At 46.3% G+C, this 20,209-nt stretch overlaps 9 protein-coding genes across 9 annotated transcripts; 3 read left to right on the top strand and 6 right to left on the bottom strand.

Moving 5' to 3' along the window:
• Nucleotides 1–2,254: 2,254 nt before the first annotated feature.
• LOC9654347 (methionine aminopeptidase 1D, chloroplastic/mitochondrial) lies at nucleotides 2,255–4,042 on the bottom strand. The gene is made up of 10 exons (XM_024688110.1): nucleotides 3,960–4,042; nucleotides 3,868–3,901; nucleotides 3,457–3,685; nucleotides 3,231–3,392; nucleotides 3,116–3,157; nucleotides 2,983–3,054; nucleotides 2,816–2,895; nucleotides 2,662–2,759; nucleotides 2,551–2,598; nucleotides 2,255–2,482 (listed from the first exon to the last, which is right to left on the bottom strand). Exons 1-10 carry the CDS (start codon nucleotides 4,033–4,035, stop codon nucleotides 2,334–2,336), a joined length of 990 nt encoding a protein of 329 aa, XP_024543878.1. The 5' UTR covers nucleotides 4,036–4,042; the 3' UTR covers nucleotides 2,255–2,333.
• Nucleotides 4,043–4,306: 264 nt separating this feature from the next.
• On the top strand, nucleotides 4,307–6,336 carry LOC9654166 (phosphatidylserine decarboxylase proenzyme 1, mitochondrial). Its single transcript, XM_024688080.1, has 12 exons — nucleotides 4,307–4,463; nucleotides 4,522–4,607; nucleotides 4,673–4,726; nucleotides 4,796–4,861; nucleotides 4,917–4,977; nucleotides 5,026–5,135; nucleotides 5,194–5,414; nucleotides 5,471–5,577; nucleotides 5,646–5,713; nucleotides 5,769–5,846; nucleotides 5,916–6,008; nucleotides 6,060–6,336. Exons 1-12 carry the CDS (start codon nucleotides 4,316–4,318, stop codon nucleotides 6,219–6,221), a joined length of 1,254 nt encoding a protein of 417 aa, XP_024543848.1. The 5' UTR covers nucleotides 4,307–4,315; the 3' UTR covers nucleotides 6,222–6,336.
• LOC9654346 (1,2-dihydroxy-3-keto-5-methylthiopentene dioxygenase 1) lies at nucleotides 6,212–7,354 on the bottom strand. The gene is made up of 7 exons (XM_002983009.2): nucleotides 7,303–7,354; nucleotides 7,122–7,236; nucleotides 6,963–7,057; nucleotides 6,781–6,895; nucleotides 6,598–6,722; nucleotides 6,470–6,540; nucleotides 6,212–6,383 (listed from the first exon to the last, which is right to left on the bottom strand). The coding sequence occupies exons 2-7, from the start codon at nucleotides 7,213–7,215 to the stop codon at nucleotides 6,323–6,325; spliced, it is 561 nt and encodes a 186-aa protein (XP_002983055.1). The 5' UTR covers nucleotides 7,216–7,236; nucleotides 7,303–7,354; the 3' UTR covers nucleotides 6,212–6,322.
• A 1,449-nt stretch (nucleotides 7,355–8,803) lies between these two features.
• LOC9654345 (lipid phosphate phosphatase 2) lies at nucleotides 8,804–10,250 on the top strand. The gene is made up of 8 exons (XM_024688081.1): nucleotides 8,804–8,829; nucleotides 8,875–9,121; nucleotides 9,161–9,280; nucleotides 9,345–9,454; nucleotides 9,509–9,599; nucleotides 9,652–9,846; nucleotides 9,903–9,965; nucleotides 10,019–10,250. The coding sequence occupies exons 3-8, from the start codon at nucleotides 9,163–9,165 to the stop codon at nucleotides 10,117–10,119; spliced, it is 678 nt and encodes a 225-aa protein (XP_024543849.1). The 5' UTR covers nucleotides 8,804–8,829; nucleotides 8,875–9,121; nucleotides 9,161–9,162; the 3' UTR covers nucleotides 10,120–10,250.
• On the bottom strand, nucleotides 10,217–12,519 carry LOC112350980 (pentatricopeptide repeat-containing protein At1g62260, mitochondrial-like). Its single transcript, XM_024688053.1, has 2 exons — nucleotides 12,333–12,519; nucleotides 10,217–12,096 (listed from the first exon to the last, which is right to left on the bottom strand). The coding sequence occupies exons 1-2, from the start codon at nucleotides 12,517–12,519 to the stop codon at nucleotides 10,217–10,219; spliced, it is 2,067 nt and encodes a 688-aa protein (XP_024543821.1).
• A 174-nt stretch (nucleotides 12,520–12,693) lies between these two features.
• Nucleotides 12,694–13,375, top strand: LOC112351006 (stress-response A/B barrel domain-containing protein UP3-like). The gene has a single exon (XM_024688109.1). The coding sequence runs from the start codon at nucleotides 12,709–12,711 to the stop codon at nucleotides 13,312–13,314; it is 606 nt and encodes a 201-aa protein (XP_024543877.1). The 5' UTR covers nucleotides 12,694–12,708; the 3' UTR covers nucleotides 13,315–13,375.
• Nucleotides 13,353–14,534, bottom strand: LOC112350979 (nuclear intron maturase 2, mitochondrial-like). Its single transcript, XM_024688052.1, has one exon. It carries the CDS (start codon nucleotides 14,532–14,534, stop codon nucleotides 13,353–13,355), a length of 1,182 nt encoding a protein of 393 aa, XP_024543820.1.
• Nucleotides 14,535–16,179: 1,645 nt separating this feature from the next.
• LOC112350977 (nuclear intron maturase 2, mitochondrial-like) lies at nucleotides 16,180–18,957 on the bottom strand. The gene is made up of 3 exons (XM_024688050.1): nucleotides 17,050–18,957; nucleotides 16,905–16,987; nucleotides 16,180–16,843 (listed from the first exon to the last, which is right to left on the bottom strand). The coding sequence occupies exon 1, from the start codon at nucleotides 18,955–18,957 to the stop codon at nucleotides 17,101–17,103; it is 1,857 nt and encodes a 618-aa protein (XP_024543818.1). The 3' UTR covers nucleotides 16,180–16,843; nucleotides 16,905–16,987; nucleotides 17,050–17,100.
• Nucleotides 16,233–16,841, bottom strand: LOC112350978 (stress-response A/B barrel domain-containing protein UP3-like). Its single transcript, XM_024688051.1, has one exon. The coding sequence runs from the start codon at nucleotides 16,839–16,841 to the stop codon at nucleotides 16,233–16,235; it is 609 nt and encodes a 202-aa protein (XP_024543819.1).
• Nucleotides 18,958–20,209: the final 1,252 nt, after the last annotated feature.

The following is a 20,209-nucleotide window of genomic DNA, read 5'->3' as shown; positions in this document are numbered from 1 at the left end:
GATCGAGGCCCACAGGCCCGACCACTAAGTCTCACGGTCCTCTGGGACTTCTTCACCACACGACTGTGTCCTTGGTCACTTCTCCAGAGGACTGCTCCTCTTCCTTTCCACAGTCTGGGCCTTTGGGACAACATTTCGGAACACCGTGGCCTTACGCGAGCCACCTGGGTACTCTCCCCACCTATCGCCTTTAGGTGCTCTAGCCATGGGCTTAGAGCGAGGTTCCGTTGAGCCACGCCTGGTATCCAAGTAGGTAGTGCCACCCACACTTGGACTGGGAGCATCGGCCAGTCGATCTCCCGGGGGAACTAGAGCCGGCTCTTGAACACTTCACCAAACTACCCCGCTTGTCGGTCCGTGTTCACTCTAGTCTTGGACTTCCCAGTGGGCAGCTCATCACCCAACACTGGGTCCAGCCTTCCTGGGCCAAACTGGCCTTTCCTGGCTAAACTGGCTCCACTGCAGTCCTCCCCCTACTATACTTTTGGAGCTCACCAAACCCCCCAGGGTCTGGGAGACGAACGCTTTGGGCTTTCACCCTCTCAGGCTCCGGACTCGGACTTGGACTCGGACTCGGACTCGGACTCGGACTCGGACTCGGACTCGGGCTCGGGCTCGGTCTCGGCCTCGGCCTCGGTCTCGGTCTCGGTCCCGATCTCGGTCTCGGTCTCGGTCTCGGTCTCGGTCCCGGTCTCGGTCTTGACTTCGGACTCCATCTCGGACTCCATCTCGGACTCCATCTCGGACTCCATCTCGGGTCCATCTCGGGTCCATCTCGGACTCCATCTCGGACTCCATCTCGGGTCCATCTCGGACTCCATCTCGGACTCCATTTCGGGTCCATCTCGGGTCCACCTCGGACTCCATCTCGGACTCCATCTCGGGTCCATCTCGGACTCCATCTCGGACTCCATTTCGGGTCCATCTCAGGTCCACCTCGGACTCCATCTCGGACTCCATCTCGGACTCCAACTCGGGTCCATCTCGGACTCCACTTCGGACTCCAACTCTGGTCCATCTCGGACTCCACTTCGGACTCCAACTCGGGTCCATCTCGGACTCCCACGTGTCATGTGTTGGCCCTTTTGGGTCCCTTTTTGGAGCCTCGCCTTTTGCTCGCTTCGTGCTCGTTCCTCGAGCACTTCGTTGGGAGTTCCACTCCCACTCTTGACTTTTCAAGTCGGAGCTTTTGGTCCAAACGTGTTACGCTCGTTTGGCTCTCGCTTCGGCCACTACCATGTGGCGCCCTTCCAGCTCCACTTTGGGGCCTAGGGATTTTGTGTCTCACACATATTTGGCTCCGCACGAAGCAAAAGACTTCGGAAACGAACGCCAAATTGCATCACCGACTCAGATGGCCCTTGGCGAAGACGATGCAATTGTTGGAAGGCATCATCACAATCGTCGGCGTGTCCGAAGGCGCGTTTGAAAACGTCCGGAAGAACACTCCAATCGCCACAAGTAGCTGCGCTCAATCCATTGTACCACTGCAATGCCGTCCCTTGGAGACATGTGGGGAACTCACGCAAACGTCGAGCATCATCCTAAGAATGATATGTGGCAATCACCGTGAAGTGATCGAACCAATGGTACACATCATCCCCAGGATTCCCATGAAAGAACTCCGGCCGAACGCGAGGATTGGCACTAAAAGCAGGAGGAGTTGTACCATGTGCCGTGAACACCGCCATCAATTGAGTTTGGTTGTTCAATTGCAAGTGCATAGCATCAAGCAATTGAACCAACTGCTACTCTAGAGTCAAAGGAGGAGATTGCGGATCGGCCATGAAAATGAATGAAAAAGAAAGAGCAAAAGAAGAGAAATGACAAAAAGCTGGAAAGAAATGGTAGATGTAGACAATGCAAAAAGCTAGATCTAAACCAAAATCCTGAAAGGAAAGAACAAAAGAAAGGAAATGGAAAAAGCTAGATCTAGACAATGCAAAAGCTAGATCTAAACTGAAATCCCAAATCCAAGCACTCCCTAGGGACAATCAAAGGTGCCCCTCATCTCCACCAATGTGAGTGCATGGAATATGGAAAGGGAATACATAAATGTGCATCTCAATTAGCCCAAAAACCTTAGCTTATATACAGGAGCGAGTGGTCTGGATTGAAACCAATCCGACGGCTACCAAAATCTACTACGCTAATATTAGTATACGGCATCGTAGCTGTACACTTGCCCCTCACAAAAGCAGTTAAAAAATGTATCCTAAAGCTATATAAAATTCCCTTTTAGTAATAAAATAAATATTAAAAAACAAGTTTAAAAGTTTGTAGTTTTGGCCTAATGCTAATGTTAACAATTCAAAATCTATGGAAAACAAGTCTCAGAGAGGCAGTGTTAGAATCTCTACACCAGTTTCTAGGATGAGCACAGTGTGCTCAAACTGTGCTGCATAGCTACCATCCTTAGTTACTGCTGTCCAACCATCGTTCCAAATCTGATACTCCGTTCCTCCAGTCGTTAAAATGGGCTCTGCGAGATCAGAGCATAGACGTGAGAGCTATTAAACGAGAGAGTTTTTTCCTTCTTTCTTGTCTTGCCTATAGTGAATGTTTCTCCCACTTGCATTTTTCCAGGAATTCTATTGCCTGGAAAGAAAGGATTCATGAAACTTAAGAAACTTTGGAGCTGCAAAAGAAGAAAACGCTTACGGTAAGGTATGATCGCTGGAGCGGAATGGAAGTATCTGCCAATGCCATGACCGAGAAAGTCTCGAACGATGCCATAGTTGTAGCGATCGGCAATTTCACTAGGAAGAAGAATAAAAAGATCCTGTGAGGCAACAAAGATAACACTTTTATTTACTTGATTGTTTCTCCAATGAGTCTGTAGTCAACTCCAGGGCCACAGATAGAAATCGCCATGGTTAAACACTCTCGAGTTACCTACGCAAAAGAAAAAAAAACCAGAGAAAAGATCAGAAGAAACACAAATAATATCGATTTGGAAAAGGAAAAATGGAAAGAGCTTACATCCACCAGCTGTTTGAGCTCGTCGTCGACATTGCCGCAAAGAAACGTCTTCGATGTGTCGCCGTGAAATCCCTGCAACAAGGAAATCAATCAAAGCTAACAATCCTGGAAAAACTAGAAGTGGAAACCTTACGCTTCTGTACACCGTGACATCGATGTTTATGATATCGCCATCCTAAAGCAGCAGCTGGAGTAAGAGAAGCTTGATCTGGGAAGAAGAAAACAGAAAGAGAAAAAAGAGATCTTGCCTCCAACGGACGGGAATCCGGGATTCCATGACATATAACATCGTTTACTGAAGTGCAAATGCTCTTTGGAAATCGCGCATATCTGAGCGGAGAGGGATACGCTCCAGAGTTCATGATCAACTTGTGAGCTTGCCTATCAATGTAATCGGTCGTGACCCCTGGCTTTTGAAGGAAAACAATCAGACTTCCTTTTTCTTTCTGAGAGAAATCTAGCGGTGATTGTTACCTTGACAAGAGTTCCAGCGTATTCCAAGACCTGAGCAGCCAACCGGCACGAAGTTCTCATGGATTTTCGGTCGTGCTCATCGTGCACCTGAGGCTCGAGTGGCTGCTCTGGAGTTCCTCGCACAGTTTCTCGCGCGTACATGGGCCTCTTTGTGTTTTTCGGTAGAGCCAACTCTCGTGAGATCACCCCTGGCTTGACTCTCTTTCGTTGCTTGTTTGGTATGACGATCCTAGAAAAGAGAAAGAAAGAAGAAAGATCATGCTACCATTAGGCTAGAAAGAATCAAGCTCGAAAACGATGGCAAGAACTTCTCTAAGAATTTAAATCCACACTGCATGCGATGCCAAGAAGAGATAGAACAACGAGGAAGAAGCTCATAACACGATGGCATGAAATGCCAATGCGGCTTACCTGCTATTGAGATTTTCAGCAACATCGAGCGAGCCTGCGAGGAAAAAGAAAATCAAATCCATTGCACAAACCGAGGCAAAGATCGATCAAACCCGAGCCCGGCGAAGATTGCGAGAAAAAGGCCACATTTGCCCGTCGAAAGAGCGAAGAGAGGCGTCTCCGCAGCATCACACCAAGCTTTAAACCCTAAACCCCCTACAAGGAATCGAGCTCGAAATCCCATAGTTCTTTTGCTGTGAAAATCTCCACTCTAGCAAGATCGATCGATCGGTAAAAAAGCTCTCGATCGAGCTTACTTGGGGTTCTCTGTGGACGAACTTGGAAGAAAAACACGATCGTAGGCTTCTTGAAAGGATATCTTGAGCTCCACGAAACCAACCAAAGATTTTCTAGAGAATATATAAGGAATTTTAGTAGAAGCACCGTGAGTAGGGCAAGCTCTTCTTGCATGGCGCTCCTCTCCAAAATATTGCGATGGAGGGCGCGATCGCGCGCGCGATTCAGCTCTTCGGCATCCGGCGCCACCGCTGCCGCGGCCGCCGAGGAAGAATCTGTGGCGCGGGAGCGGCAGCCGGCGGGATCAGCAGCGGGCAAAGGTGAGAGCTCGATCGATCCTATTCCGCATCCGAATGCTTCTTTTCTTGCATGGCGCAGCTAGGTCTTTTCTTCCCGGCGCTACAGTCGCGACACTGGCGATGGTCGCAGTGCTGCAAGGAAAGAGAATTTACGAGGAGAAACAGGTGGATTTTTTTCGAGGGTAGCCTGTGATGTGACAATGCTGATGGATGGTTTGCTTTGTTTCTAGATGGAGCTTGCGATACAAAATGGAATCGAGCCAGAGTTTTCTCCAGACACCAAGGTACACTAGAAGAGTTTCCGGGTTTTTGGAAAGGTCTATGGTTCCTACATTTTCTTTCTTGTTTTCCAGGCCTCGTTTCTACGACTGTTGCCACTGCGCTTCATCTCTCGTGTCTGGGGATCGATCTCGTCGATTGTAAGTCAGGTTTCATGCATTGTTTATATGTTTCTTATTTTTTTTCTTCTCTTAGAACTTGCCTACGTGGTCACGACCTTATGTGTACAAGGGCTGGGCTCGAGCGTTTCACACAGGTATATGTACAGGACTTGCGAAAAGCTTAACTTAAATGTGTTGTTCAGACCTGGACGAGGTACCTCTGTCTCTGGAGGAGTACTCCTCGCTTCGCGAGTTTTTTGCCAGAGGACTGAAAGCAGGAGCACGGCCGATCGACACTCGAGAAAACTGTATGGTAAGTCTGTCTTGTCTTATTGTTTTCCTGCTGATAGCTGAATTCTCATAATGCACAGCTGAGCCCTGTGGATGGCATAGTCACGAGGTATGGCCGTGTTGCGCAACCGGGAGCGAAGGTAGAGCAAGTGAAAGGATTTACGTACTCGCTGTCTGCTCTCCTTGGCTTTGAGCCGAATCCGATAAAGACTGCAGCGGCACCAGAAGAAAAGAAATCGTCCCGAAGTATATTTACATTCTGGCGGTCACCAGGCACTGACAAGCGGCCCAAGGAAGTGAGGTAAGGTAAGGTACCTTCGTTTTTTGCGTGATGTTTGGATGCCTTTATCTTTCCAGGCCCCCTCGCGCACTTTTCTATTGCGTTTTGTATCTGGGCCCTGGAGATTATCACCGCGTGCATTCTCCTTCCAACTGGTGCATAGAGAATCGGCGTCATTTCTCAGGTACAAGTTTGAATGCCTTTTAAGCTGGGTGCATTTTAAAGTGCTTTTCTCCATTTCCAATTGTCCAGGAGATCTGTATCCTGTCAATGCGCGTGCCGCCAGGACAATTAAGAATCTCTATGTTGTCAATGAGCGAGTAAGTTGCAGTACTGTGCAGCAGATATGAGTCTGATCACATCTCTTTCGTCCAGATTGTGCTGGAAGGGGAATGGCAGGAGGGACTCATGTCCATGGCTTTAGTCGGAGCAACGAACTGTGGCTCGATTGAGGTAAGATATGATTCGTGTGTATCAAGTTCTGTATAGCTTCTCTTGACTAAATCTTTTGCTTGACAACAGCTAAAGTTCGAGCCAGATTTGAAGACAAACATCCCCAAGGCAGAGTCGTCAATCAAAGAAAACTGTGGCTACTGCATAAGAAAGGGTGACGAGGCAAGTCATTATTTTTGTGGAGATCCTTTTGAGAGCCTCTTTATGTTTCAGGTAGCCACGTTCAACCTTGGATCAACTGTGGTGATGGTGTTCGAGGCTCCAGGGGAAGTGGAAGATCTTTTCAAGGTCCTAGACAATCCTTACCAGGGCTTTAACTTCACAGTCGAGAAGGGCCAGAGGATCAAAATGGGCCAAGCGCTCGGTCAGTGGTAACCAGGTAACTTGATACAAATTTTGCTAGACAGGACTGTGAATAGCTAGCTAGCTATCTCATGCGAGTGAAGTGCTTCTAAACTTTCAAACAAATCTGGTTTCTAGTGCGCCTCTATTCCTGCTCCTGACGATTTCCTGCGAATTTCAGAGACGTATTGCTGCCTGGAAGTGTAGATTTGAGAAGAGTGAAGCTCTGGAAGAACAAAAGAAGAGAGAGAGAGAGAGAGAGAGAGAGAGAGCGATTCTACCTGATGGGATGATCATCTTGAGGTCGGTTATAAGGTGTCCAAATGGGAGCTCCAACGAAAAGCCTCATCGCCTATCAAGTAAAAAAACACTTCGAGCAAATGGAAGTAAAAAGAAGATCAAAGAAAACCTTGATGTAGTTTGACTCGTCGTTTGTGAAGCGATGGTAACTACCGGCAGGCAAGACGATCATATCGCCCTTTTCGACCCATATCCGGATCCAGCGATCATCGGAGTCTCGCACATCAAAGTAGCCTGCCACAAGAAAGAATGAAACAAGTAAAGCTCTCAAGAGAAATCGCGATTTTAGTACCACTTCCGTCGAGACAGTAGCGAATCTCTTCGTCAGTGTGGATGTGCTCCTCGTAGAAGGTCTTGATTTTGTGCTCGTAATTCGGCAGCTTGTCGGGGCTGACAGTGATGAAATCCTGCGCGTGGAGAGAGACTATAGAACTTACAGAGAAGAGAAAAGAAAAGATAGCAAGATATGTCTACTTCGTAATCGTAGCCACGCTCCTCGCGGAGCTTCTTGAGTTGGGGATCCGTCTCGTACTCGTCGGCATTCATCACCCAATGCAAAACCCCCAATTCTGCAGGACCTTCGGATCAATCACCACAACCAGGAAAAGAGGAGAAGAATTTCTGCCGCCATACCTGAGAGATGCTCCTCACTCACATATTGCGGAGGATCCAGATGGTGAGGAAGCCTCTGATCCTCGCAAGAGCTGTCCATGTACCAGGCCTTCATCGCTTCGATGGATCAAGAGGCCTGGAAAGAAAAAAACCACAGGGAATTCATCAAGCCCAAGAAAGCAGCGAAGCCGCCAAAACATACCAATCAAGGAAGCAGTCGAGGTACCATTTGACACAAAAACCTGTTTATAAAACAAAATGGGCATACTCACGGGATATTCGGGCTCAAAATCCCAGCCACCCAAGTAGCAGTCAAAGCCATGCCACGTCACTGTCAAGCAAGGGCTCCCACCTGACTGTGAAAAGGAGCTCAATTTATAATCGAACTTGTTTGTATGCGTAAGATAAAAGAGCTGATTTGCTTATATCAGGTGGCGCCGAGGAAGGGCAACACGGACCAAGGAGATGAGGTGAGGAGCACTGGAGACCAGGATTGACAATGGCAACCAGGCAATGGACGCTTTAGTCTCTGATGAAGACGTGGCTCAAGATGCAGATGCCATTGAAGGTGCAACACTTATTGGTGCAGCATTTCTAAGTCTTTCGGTCTCATACTTTATAGAAGTGCAGCATTTCGAAATCTTTCGATCTCATATGCTTTATAGAGGTAGACGCATTACAAGATAAATAAATAGATAGATAGCTGTTTTCAAAGTTTGTGCAAGACACCCCAAGTTGGGCAAGACTTTGTAAACAGTATATGAATGAATGAATATCTAATTCGACAGCCACTTCAAAACACTTACTAATAGTGCACATAGATAAATAGATGTTTTTAAAGTCAATGCAACACTTCTTTGGGCAAGACTTTGTAAACAATATATGAATGAATGAATATCTAATTCGACAGCCACTTACTCGTGCACATAGATAAATAGGTGTTTTTAAATATCTGGGCAAGACTTTGTAAACCGTATATGAATGAATGAATATTTAATACTCCATAAACACTTACTGGCGCACCTCAATGAATGAATATCTAATCCCACAGCCACTGTTATCCTTTGAGTAGATTGAGACATCAGGCACAAAGCCATGCAAAAAGAAGAAACGGAGTACTCAGCAATCTCTTCTCTTGTTGTTTTGTTTGGGTGTCACTCCTTGAGCTGGGCAAGCTCGGCCTTGAGCTGCTCCATCTTCATCCCCATGGCTCTCTGGACGCCACCTTTTTCTTCCGGGCTCAATTTGGCGAGGAGCGCTTGGTACTTGTCAAGCACCGCCTGCACAGCCACTCTAGCGGTCTCGGCCTCCTCGTTGAAATACACCGTCTCTTTCGACTCCGAGGCCAGCTCAATCTCTTCCCTGGCCTCGGCGAACTTGGAATTGATATCATCCAGCTCCTTGTTGTGATTCTTCTCGCTCAATGTCGAGTAGCGGTACCTGGAGCGCGACGATGATCCAGGTTCCCTCTCGATCGATGATGATCCGCGCGGCGCAACAAAATGGCGGCAGGGATCACTGCGCCGTGCGATTCCGGGAGAGATTTTGGGGAGATCTTGCCGAGAGAAGCTTACCAGGGCGGCGGCGGGCGAGCGATGGCGCAGGAGAGACGTTAAAACCCTAATCGCCATAGCTGACGAGGCTGACTGGTGCCAGCGTATAACTTGGCCGTCAATGACTTCCAGTTTAGGGTTCTTCGGGAGAGAAGCTCGCGCGATCGTTGTCTCTGGTATTGTCGGCGTATTTCCCTGGAATTTCCAGCAATTTCTTGCAGATCGGGGCAAATGCAGAGGCTAGAGATGCCGCTCTTGGACGCTCCCGGTCCGAGGATTTCTTGCAGAGCATCGTTCTTGGAGCTTGCAAGGCGCCACATTCTCGACTGGATTGTGGTCGTGCTCCTTGGCGGGGCATTCTATGGGCTCCATGTCCTCCATCCTTTCCAGAGATTTGTGGGGAGGTACATGCTGGACGATCTGCGATATCCCATGAAATCCAGCACGGTTTCCTTTGTTTACGTTCCGGTAAAGCACTTTTTTCCTCTTGCGAACGCTTTGGTGTAGTGATGGAAGTTTTGGTAGTCTCTTTTGATCAGGTGATTTCCCTGGCAGTTCCTGCTCTCATCATTCTATGTTTCCACGCTTACAAAAGAGATCCTCGCGACCTTCACCATGCTCTGCTGGGTAAGTTTTTCTTGGTTTTTCTTCTCTCTCTTCCTACACTTGTTTTCTCAATGCTACGATCCAGGGCTGGCTTTCTCACTCGCTCTTGCTGGTGTTGTGACAAATGCGATCAAGGTGTCTGTTGGTCGGCCTCGGCCGGATTTCTTCTGGCGATGCTTTCCAGATGGAGTCGAGGTATGTAGCAGTTTCTTTTCCAATGACACCTTTGTGATTGTTTTCTCGATTCAGATCTATACAGCAATTGGCGAAGTTCTCTGCACTGGTGACGAGGCTGTGATCAGAGATGGACACAAAAGCTTTCCAAGTGGCCATGCCTCGTGTGAGCGACTTCTTTATTGTGTATATTCTAGTTTATTTGACTTCTCTGGCAGGGTGTTTCGCAGGACTGGGCTACCTGTCTCTCTATTTTGCTGGAAAGCTTCAGCTGTTTGATCACCGTCGAGAAGGACAAATGTGGAAGTTTTTAATTCCATTTGCGCCGCTTGCGGTCGCAGCCTACGTTTCCATTTCTCGCCTGGAAGACTACAAACACCACTGGGAGGACGTGTGCGTTGCCGCTTTGATAGGTACCTTGGCCTACACAAGTTATGATCATTGAATAGTTTTTTTTCTTTGACAACAGGAATGACAAGTGCTACATTGTGCTATGGGCAACATTTTCCATCTGTTTTTGGAGCTCCCGATTGTAAGTTCTCTCCTGCCTTCCAACATGACCGATCTTAACTTGTACTCGTACAGCTCAGGGAACTTACTCGCAGCTAACTCAGCAACCATCATCCCCACGCAACAAAGTCTTGGAGGATAATCCTCCATTACCACCAGAGAGTTCCAACGTTTAAACGACACACACTACTTACCGACACTTACTATCGATTAACGGGTTTAAACAAACGCTCAAAACAACGTAACTTCTTTGAGCATTTGGCAAGTGTAACATTAGCTGGTAACTAAGTTTGACATTAACAGGTAACTAGTAGTGTTTTTCCGATCCAACCGAGACACCATCTCTGCTGCTCGAGCTGCCAAGACAACTTCTCTATGCATCTTGCAAGAGCCCAACAACGATTCCCAGTCACCAACGTCAGGAACAAAGGGCATGTTGACAATAATCTCCTCGGCACCTTTGAGCTGCCCGGCTCTTCCCAGGATATCCACCATCGCTCGAAAGTGCTCCTTGGTTGGAGATAGTTCTCGCTCAGAAACCATAAATCTAAAGAATTTCCGGCCTTCCTCAACAAGACCCAAGTGGCTGCAAGCGTTCAAAATGTGAGTGAGCAACACTTGGCAGGAATCCAGCCCTTCAAGGTTCAAGCGTTGGAAGAGATCAACGGCTTGGCTCCCAAGTCCAAAGTGCGCATGCGCTGCCACCATTGACGTCCATATCACAGCGTTTAAACAGGGTATCTTGTCGAAGATTCCTCTTGCTTTGCAAAGATGCCCACTCTGGGCATATGCTGCAAGAATAACAGCCCAAGACACCGACGTCCGCTCGACCATGTTGTCAAACAATATCTGTGACGTGTCCAGGTCTCCAGCAGCCACGTATGCTATGATCACCGTTGTCCACGTCACCACATCTTTGTCCGGCATTGAAAGCAGCAACTCTTTTGCTTGATCAAGATGCCCATTCAAGGCATATGCCGCAAGCATAGCATTCCATGTCACAAGATTCTGCACAGGCATCTTGTCGAACAAACACTTTGCGTGCTCTACTTTGAAAGAATCGACGTATGCACTGATCATTGTGTTATACGCGATTACGTCGTGATCCCTCATCGAATCAAACATTCTCTTTGCACGGTCTAAATCTCCGGCTTGGGCATGAGCTTGAATCATCGTCGTACAAATCTCTGTGTTTAAGGTTGGAATTCGATCTATCAGTGCCATTCCGGCTTCTACTTGGCCATGTTTCGCGTATGCAGCGATCATCGCCGTGATCGAAACCTCATTTTGCTCGGGCATGGAATCAAAGATGAGTTTAGCATCGCCCACCATGCCAGTTTTGCCAAGAATCGCCACCATGCTCGTCCAGGACACGACATTTCTTTCAGGCATTCTATCAAACACGGCTCTAGCCCCCTCAAGGTGGCCGCTATGAGCGTAGGCGATGATCATGGCCGTCCACGTCACCACGTCCGTGGACGGCATCCGGTCGAACAACCCCTTTGCTTCTTCCAGATTCCCTATCTCGGCATATGCCGCCAGCAAGGTTGTCCAGAGTACCACGTCTCTGTCGGGAGCCAGTTGAAAACATTCCCGCGCATATTCCACATTGCCGTTGTTTACAGCGGCTGTGATTAGCATATTCCATGACACGGAATCTCTGGCTGGCATGTCCTCGAAGATCTTTCTACATTCTTTCAGATGCCCTGTCCGCGAATATACCTGGAGCATAGTATTCCAAGTGACTAGATTCCTCTCCGGGGCATTGTCAAATATCACCTTGGCCTCGTTTAAGTTTCCCTGCTTAGCATAGGCTGTCAAAATGGCTGTGACAGCAATTACGTTGGTCTCGGGCATCTTTTCGAGTAGCGTCCATGATTTCTCCAATTCGCCATTCTGGACAAATGCCACCACAACAATGCTCCAGGAGAAAAGATTGGGTTGTGCGATTGAATCGAACACTTGAAGCGCTTCGCCAAGGCTGCCAAGTTTGCCATACATTTGGACGAGCAGGTTGGAGATATACTTGTTTTTGGAGAGCCTGCTCTTGTGTATGCTCCAGTGTACTCGACTTGCAGTGGCTACATCTCTAGCGTTTCTTACGAGCTCTGCAACGCGATGCTTCTCATTCTCAAAGCTTGCACTGTAAAGCTCTGATTCAGCCAAAGAGCAAAGTAAAGTTTTCATGCAAATTCGACAGCTTTAAAAATATTTTTTTAATTCAAAATGTATTCAACTATTTAATATCAAAGCCTGTCTTAGACTTTTAACTATTTAAATCAAGGACCCGTAACCTACAGGGCGGAGGATCGAAAACCATAAAGTTTTTTGTTTTTCTAATTTCGAAAATGCGCTTGTTTACAGCGTTCCAGAAGCTCCCATAGCTCACGACTGGAAGCCGCTACAAGAGAAAACTCTGAGCAGTGTAGCCAGGCTGCTCCGTCCAGAGGATGGACTAGTTGTGCTGGCCAAGGAACTTGGAACTTGGAACTTGCTGGAAGCTGGTCGATGACTAGAACTTGCGCGGGGATGGAGATCAACAGTTCATCAAGGTGATGCTCTGCGAGGTACAGCATTTTCCAATTCTATCTATGTTTCTCATCCAAGACGTGACTCTTTGAAACTTTCAGAGATATGACGAAGAACGGTAGATGATGAATTGACTAAGTTTGTCTACTCGCGGAAGCTTCATGTCGCTGGTAAGTGCCTTGTTTTTTTTTTATCCATTTTCAGCAACAAAGTTTTTCCTTTCCACAACCGCAGCTATGGCTTTTGTGGAGCACTTGGTCCTCCTAAGGCTGAAGGAGTTATCAAATTCTCAAGAAGAAGAAGTGCTACACGCGCTCAACAATCTCAAGAGCCTGGATGGCATTCTCTACTTCAGAGCTGCCAGGATTGCGGAGATCAGCGGTACGTTTTCATTTACTCACGCCCTCTTCGCCAGGTTCTCCGGGAAAGCAGCTCTTGCGCACTACTTGCCACATCCCGAGCATCTCAAAGTTGTGGAGATGGGCAGGCAAATATGCGACGAGTACTTCGTGCTCGACTGGGAGACCAACGATGCCTCTCAAGTGGGAGACGGCCCCAAAGTTTTCATGGTTGTGAAGCTCAAAGACGGGGTTGATTCACAGGTGCTCCTGGAAGTGGCTTCCGTGTGTGCAAAGCACGCTTCTCAGGGGAGATTTGTCAGTGCTGGTTCCGATTTTTCGAAGCGGGGCAGCGGTTTTGATTTTGGATATCTTCTGGGAACTTGCAGCGATTGTCCTCCTGACCAACATGCTACTGCTCTTAAGCATCTGCAAGACGAGCTTGCGTTCCTCCAGGGAGCGATCGATTCTTTCTTGGAGAGCTCTTTTGTTGTCCAGTGTTGACAAAGATTACTATGTAGATTATGGAGGAAATATGGGACTTAATTAATTTCTGGTATGCGCACCGCCTCCGTCTGTGCTCCTCCTCCGGCCTTTTGAGGATCCATGAGTGGCTTGCAAAGATCCAAGGACGCGGACTTGGCCACCCGGATCTGCGTCCGGATCTTGTACTTCGCAGCATACATCTTCGCCAGCGACGATCGAAACAAGTACCCGATGAGCTCGCACATCTCCGCTCGGTTTGTCGAGTGCTGGTACAAGTCGGCCAGCGCTCGCAAGATCTTGTTGACGTGAGCATTGTTGTGAACCTGATCCTCGTGAAAGAGCCGAATGCATGGAAACGTGTTGTCTTTGTCGTCGAGAACGCCTACTCGCTTCAAGCTCTGGACGGCGTGCTCCACAGCGCCGTCCACGCAGAAGACGGTCTTCTCCACTTTCGAAACCGTTCCTCTCTTGTTTGAGGACGGCTCCCACTTCGTTTTCAACTTCTTGGTCTGGAAAAAATGGTGGCTGAGGAACAGCGTCGGCGTTGAGATCGCCTCAGGTGCTCCAAACTCCGGCTCGCGATGATACTTTTGCTTGCAGAAGACTCTACACTTCTCCTCGAAGCTCAAAACGTCGTCTCTTATGCCTCTGACCGAGATAAGGAAGTGAGCTCCAAAGCGGACGTACTCCATTTTCCTAGCATTGTTTGGCTTCTCCTGCTCGTCGGTGCTAAAGTTTACACCGATGGACGGATCGTGAGGCCGACGGAACAGCTCGGCCTGCTTTTCCATCCAGGCGTCGAGCTCGCTTAGATAAACGTTGGCCAGAAACGGACCCAGCTTGTTGCAGCATCCCCAGTCGGGAGTTCTTTGAGCCTCTGCCGGAGCAAATCCCAGAACCACCTCCAGCCACAACGGAGTCCTTCTCGGCTCAAACTCCAGGAACTTCCTTTTTGTCGGCTTCAATCTCTTAAACTGAGGCACGGCCAGAGGAGCACGTGTCTTCATCCCCTTGATGATCAGCTCGCCAACTTCGTCCTGGATCACATTGCGTAGAACCCGGTTGAAGAGCTCGGCCTGTGGATAATCGAAGAGCTTGGAGAGATCTCCTTTTACAGTCCACGAAACATCAGCAAAGTTGCCGTGGATGAATCGCAGGCACTCGCGAGCACCCCTTCCCGGCCTATATCCAAACGATCTTCTTGAGAACTTGGCCTTGTATATCGGCTCCAAAACCATGAGTAGAACCAGCAAAGCCACCAAGTAGTGTAATGGCAAGAATTGGCAAAAGAAAGTTCTTCATGGTTGGATTGTAAATTGTCATTGCAATTGTGGAGGTAAGTGCAACTCTAGTTGCTTTCTTTATAGTAAAAGAGCAAAAGTTTCTTAAGGACATGATGCAAAGGTTTAGGTATTTTCATGCTTTATTGCAAATGTCCTTAACATTCTTATTGTTGATAATCTTGCTTTAGCACTCTTTACATCTCATATGATCAATAGAAAAGAATTAGTGGGATAGAAAATAGGAGATTTCTATATCAAGTCTAAATCTTTTCATTGGTAGTATTAAATGGAGCTAGAGGTTTTGAAGATTGATCTTGCAATTCCAGGAAATATTTTGCCATCTCTACAGGGACTATTAGGGGACAACTTAAAGACTTTACCTCCAACTAGTCTGATAGCATTCTAGGAAGGTTTATTTCAGTATCTAAACAGTTTATGGTTTCTTTGAAGAGGTTGGCAATAGGTGATCATTAGCAAAATATTAGCAATAATTTTAGGATGGCATCATCTACCGCATATAAATGTTTGAAAAAGTTTCTATAAACAACCAAAAAGAATAAATTTATAAAGGTTTAAATACAAAGAGAAATGACCATTTTTTAATAAATTAAGGGTGTTGAGATATTTGAGGTTAACTGTCTTTGGGTTTAAGTATTATTGGGTAAAATGACTTCTCGGGAAATTTAAATTCAAGAAGTTATATTTGGTATCAAAAGGGCTTTGAGTTCAACTTTGTTCGTTAATTAGAAAAAAACACATCATATATTGAGATTTATATTTGAGTTTGGTTTGAAAAATAATCTATAAAGCTTCAAATATAGAAAGAAATAGTCCATGAACAAAAATACACCTTTTTGGTCTAATTAATTATCTTGTTTGCCTTTTTTCAATTGAATTCAGAAACTTATAATTCTATACTGCTTTGAATTCCATGCATCAAATTACTTGGCCTATAGATTCAAATATCAAACATAACTTTCAAGAGTTGAAAGGTTTCCCAAATTGCTTTGGAGCTATGGATTGCACTGATATTCTAGTTTGAATATAGATCCAAAGAATTGGTATGCTAGAGTAAAAATGCATTATTCAATGGTTGTGCAAGAAACCATGGATAGAAAAACAAGGTTTCTAGACTTTTCTATAGGACTTCTAGGCAATATTCTTGATTGTCAAGTTTAACATATGTCAAAAATGAAGAGGGAAGCTTTAATTGATAATTGGTTGGACTAAACCCTTTTAAGGTAAATGTTATTAGGTGAAATATGAAACATGTAATAGTTCATTAAGGAAAGACAGCATTTTATTTGCTAATAGGGATAAAAGTAAAATTCATTCTTGATTTTGCTCTTGAGTGAACTTCACTCCACAAAAGTGAACTTTGCTTGGCAGAAATGACCTTCATTCTTACTCTCACCTAGCTTTTAAAAAGGGAGTGGAGGAAAGATCACTCCAGGAGTGAAAAAAAGAGCCACATTTGACCTGGCTCATAGATATATAAATCAAGTGGTGCAGTGGAAGTACCTATAACCCACAGGTTAGATAATCAAAACATCCAAGTTTTTTGTTTTTTTTAATTTCGAAAATGCATACCAGAAACTAATTAAATTCCATAAGAAGCTACTATTTCCTCCATAATTTAAATATTAATCTTTGTCAACACTGGACGACAAAAGAGCTCTCCAAGAAAGAATCGATCGCTCCCTGGAGGAACGCAAGCTCGTCTTGCAGATGCTTAAGAGCAGTAGCATGTTGGTCTGGAGGACAATCGCTGCAAGTTCCCAGAAGATATCCAAAATCAAAACCTCTGCCCCGCTTCGAAAAATCGGAACCAGCACTGACAAATCTCCCCTGGGAAGCCTGCTTTGCACACACGGAAGCCACTTCCAGGAGCACATGTGAATCAACCCCGTCTTTGAGCTTCACAACCATGAAGACTTTGGGGCCGTCTCCCACTTGAGAGGCATCGTTGGTCTCCCAGTCGAGCCCAAAGAAGTCGTCACATATTTGCCTCCCAATCTCCACAACTTTGAGATGCTCTGGATGTGGTGAGTAGTGCGCAAGAGCTGCTTTCCCGGAGAACCTGGCGTAGAGGGCGTGAGTAAATGAAAACGTACCGCTGATCTCCGCAATCCTGGCAGCTCTGAAGTAGAGAATGCCATCCAGGCTCTTGAGATTGTTGAGCGAGTGTAGCCATTCTTCTTCTTGAGAATTTGATACCTCCTTCTTCAGCCTGAAGAGGACCAAGTGCTCCACAAAGGCCATAGCTGCGGTTGTGGAAAGGAAAAACTTTGTTGCTGAAAATGGATAAAAAAACAAGGCACTTACCAGCGACATGAAGCTTCCGCAAGTAGACAAACTTAGTCAATTCATCGTCTACCGTTCTTCGTCATAGGCATCTCCTGGCCGCTCTGAAAGTTTCAAAGAGTCACATCTTGGATGACAAACATAGATAGAATTGGGAATTTTGTACCTCGCAGAATATCACTTTGACGAACTGTTGATCTTCATCCCCGCGAAAGTTCTAGTCATCGACTAGCTTCCAGCAAGTTCCAAGTTCCTTGGCCAGCACAACTAGTCCGTCCTGGAGTCCCTCCGGACGGAGCAGCCTGGCCACACTTCTCAGAGTTTTCTCGTGTAGCGGCTTCCAGTCGTGAGCTATGGGTGCCACAAGAGCTTCTGGAACGCTGTAAACAAGCTCCAGTGGCTCCGGCACCGCCTCCGTCTGTGCTCCTCCTCCGGCCTTTTGAGGATCCTTGAGTGGCTTGCAAAGATCCAAGGACGCGGACTTGGCCACCCGGATCTGCGTCCGGAGCTTGTACTTCGCAGCATACATCTTCGCCAGCGACGATCGAAACAAGTACCCGATGAGCTCGCACATCTCCGCTCGGTTTGTCGAGTGCTGGTACAAGTCGGCCAGCGCTCGCAAGATCTTGTTGACGTGAGCATTGTTGTGAACCTGGTCCTCGTGAAAGAGCCGCATGCATGGAAGCGTGTTGTCTTTGTCGTCGAGAACGCCTACTCGCTTCAAGCTGTGGACGGCGTGCCCCACAGCGCCGTCCACGCAGAAGACGGTCTTCTCCACTTTCGAAACCGTTCCTCTCTTGTTTGAGGACGGCTCCCACTTCGTTTTCAACTTCTTGGTCTGGAAAAAATGGTGGCCGAGGAACAGCGTCGGCGTTGAGATCGCCTCAGGTGCTCCAAACTCCGGCTCGCGATGATACTTTTGCTTGCAGAAGACTCTACACTTCTCCTCGAAGCTCAAAACGTCGTCTCTTGTGCCTCTTACCGAGATAAGGAAGTGAGCTCCAAAGCGGACGTACTCCATTTTCCTAGCATTGTTTGGCTTCTCCTGCTCGTCGGTGCTAAAGCTTACACCGATGGACGGATCGTGAGGCCGACGGAACAGCTCGGCCTGCTTTTCCATCCAGGCGTCGAGCTCACTTAGATAAACGTTGGCCAGAAACGGACCCAGCTTGTTGCAGCATCCCCAGTCGGGAGTTCTTTGAGCCTCTGCCGGAGCAAATCCCAGAACCACCTCCAGCCACAACGGAGTCCTTCTCGGCTCAAACTCCAGGAACTTCCTCTTTGTCGGCTTCAATCTCTTAAACGGAAGCACGGCCGGAGGAGCTCGTGTCTTCATCCCCTTGATGATCAGCTCGCCAACTTTGTCGTCCTGGATCACATTGCGTAGAACCCGGTTGAAGAGCTCGGCCTGTGGATAATCGAAGAGCTTGGAGAGATCTCCTTTCACAGTCCACGAGACATCACCAAAGTTGCCGTGGATGAATCGGAGGCACTCGCGAGCACCCCTTCCCGGCCTATATCCAAACGATCTTCTCGAGAACTTGGCCTCGTATATCGGCTCCAAAACCATGAGTAGAACCTCCTGGACGATCTCGTCCTGGAAGCTCTTCTCGTCCACCTCCGTGGCCTCTATAGCCGTCTTGTGTGGAGGACAAACGTACACAACCTTCGTCCCACCCCAGCCATAGCAATTCGCACACACCGCTTCCATGAGAAGCTCCAGCGTTTCCAGAGTTTTGGGAGGGAGAGAGCTCACGGGACTCCATAGCTTGTTGTTGTAGCAGGCCCTCTGGTAGGCGCAGATCCAGAGGTCGGGATTTCTCAAGAGCCCGCCCAAGCAATGATGCTTCTTGTCCCTGTGCTGCTGGAAGCTCCAAATCCAGTGATAGGTGAGGAGAAGAGTGGCACGAATCCGGGCTGCGCTGGTCACCGGGCACGAATCGATCTGTGCGACGGCCCTGGCATCGAAGAATGCCGGCGGAGGATTGCGCTTCTTGCGCGGCGGCGGGGGATAGGAATAGTACCTCTTGGAGACTACGGAGGCGACGAGCTTCTTGGCACGGAACCCTAACATTCTCTACTAATGAAGACGCTTTTTTGAAAAGAAAAAAGATATATTAAATATTTGCACCACACTTTATTTTGGTATATCAATTTTCTTTTTCAACTTAATTTCCTAAGTTTTGTGGATTATTAAAATAAAAGTCTACTTTATAAATAGAGCCTAGTATTACTTTTTTTTTAATTTATAGAAGGAAAAATAATCACTTAAACAAAATGGAAGTAAACTCTGTGTTACTATTGTTATCAATTCTATTAAACATAGTAATTGTTTTAGAGAGTAGTTTAGAATATGTTGGGCATGAAAATGTCATCCCAGTTGGTGGGCCGCGAGAAGTTATCTTGAACACATTAGACCAAGTAATGGATTCCATTGATGACTATCACAGTTATCCATATGGTAGAGGTTTTGCTTTCTATAATGTTATAGGCTCTTATAGAGTGTTAGTTGGTGCATGGATGTTAGGGCCTGTAAATTTAAATGGATACTGTAGTGGTCAATGGGATGTTAAAGGTGGTGCTGGTGGTGAAGAACTAAAGCTTGGGCTATTTCCAATTTATCATGTTCTTAATGATAAAGCTAAATGGAAAGGTTATGATGCTCTAATAGTTGTTAATAACAATTTTATGGTTCTTTATTATTTAGAATATGGATCAAAAATTCCCAACTTAGAAGCTTTTAACACAGTATATATAAATGATTCTGACACCACATCTCTAAAGCCAGGAGACTTTTATGATTGTTGGATTTTGTATTCGGGTCTTATTAGTGGAGAGGACTATAATACCTTTTCTTTTATGATGCCAGGCACCATAAAGCTCTCACCAAATAAAATTTATCAACTAAATTTGTTAAACAATTGTGAGCTAGAATTAATGCATGTCCCAAGCTCACAAGAATATTGGAAATTAAATACTGGTAATCTTGGAGAAAATGGATGTATATTAAGACTTCAAACTGATGGTAATTTAGTTTTATATACAAGAAATAAAATTTCTCTATGGTCAAGTGATAAATATTGTAAATCTCCATGTGAAGTACCTTCAATTTTAGCTTTACAAGATGATGGGAATTTGGTTGTATATCATAGTTTAACTGGATATGCAGTGTGGCATATTAAATAAAAATTTTAGAAATAAGAAATTAAAAACTAAATTGATTTCAAGTTGTCAAAAATTATAATATTTTAAATATAATAACGTATATTAATATTTATTCTCTCTATTTTATTATAATTGCTTTAATTTTTATTTATATGCTTCTC

Source organism: Selaginella moellendorffii, unplaced genomic scaffold, assembly GCF_000143415.4.
Source record: "Selaginella moellendorffii unplaced genomic scaffold, v1.0 SELMOscaffold_56, whole genome shotgun sequence".
In the NCBI taxonomy this organism is placed as follows: Eukaryota; Viridiplantae; Streptophyta; class Lycopodiopsida; order Selaginellales; family Selaginellaceae; genus Selaginella; species Selaginella moellendorffii.
The sequence above is the reverse complement of the archived record's forward strand: the minus strand, read 5'-3'. Positions and strand labels throughout refer to the sequence as shown.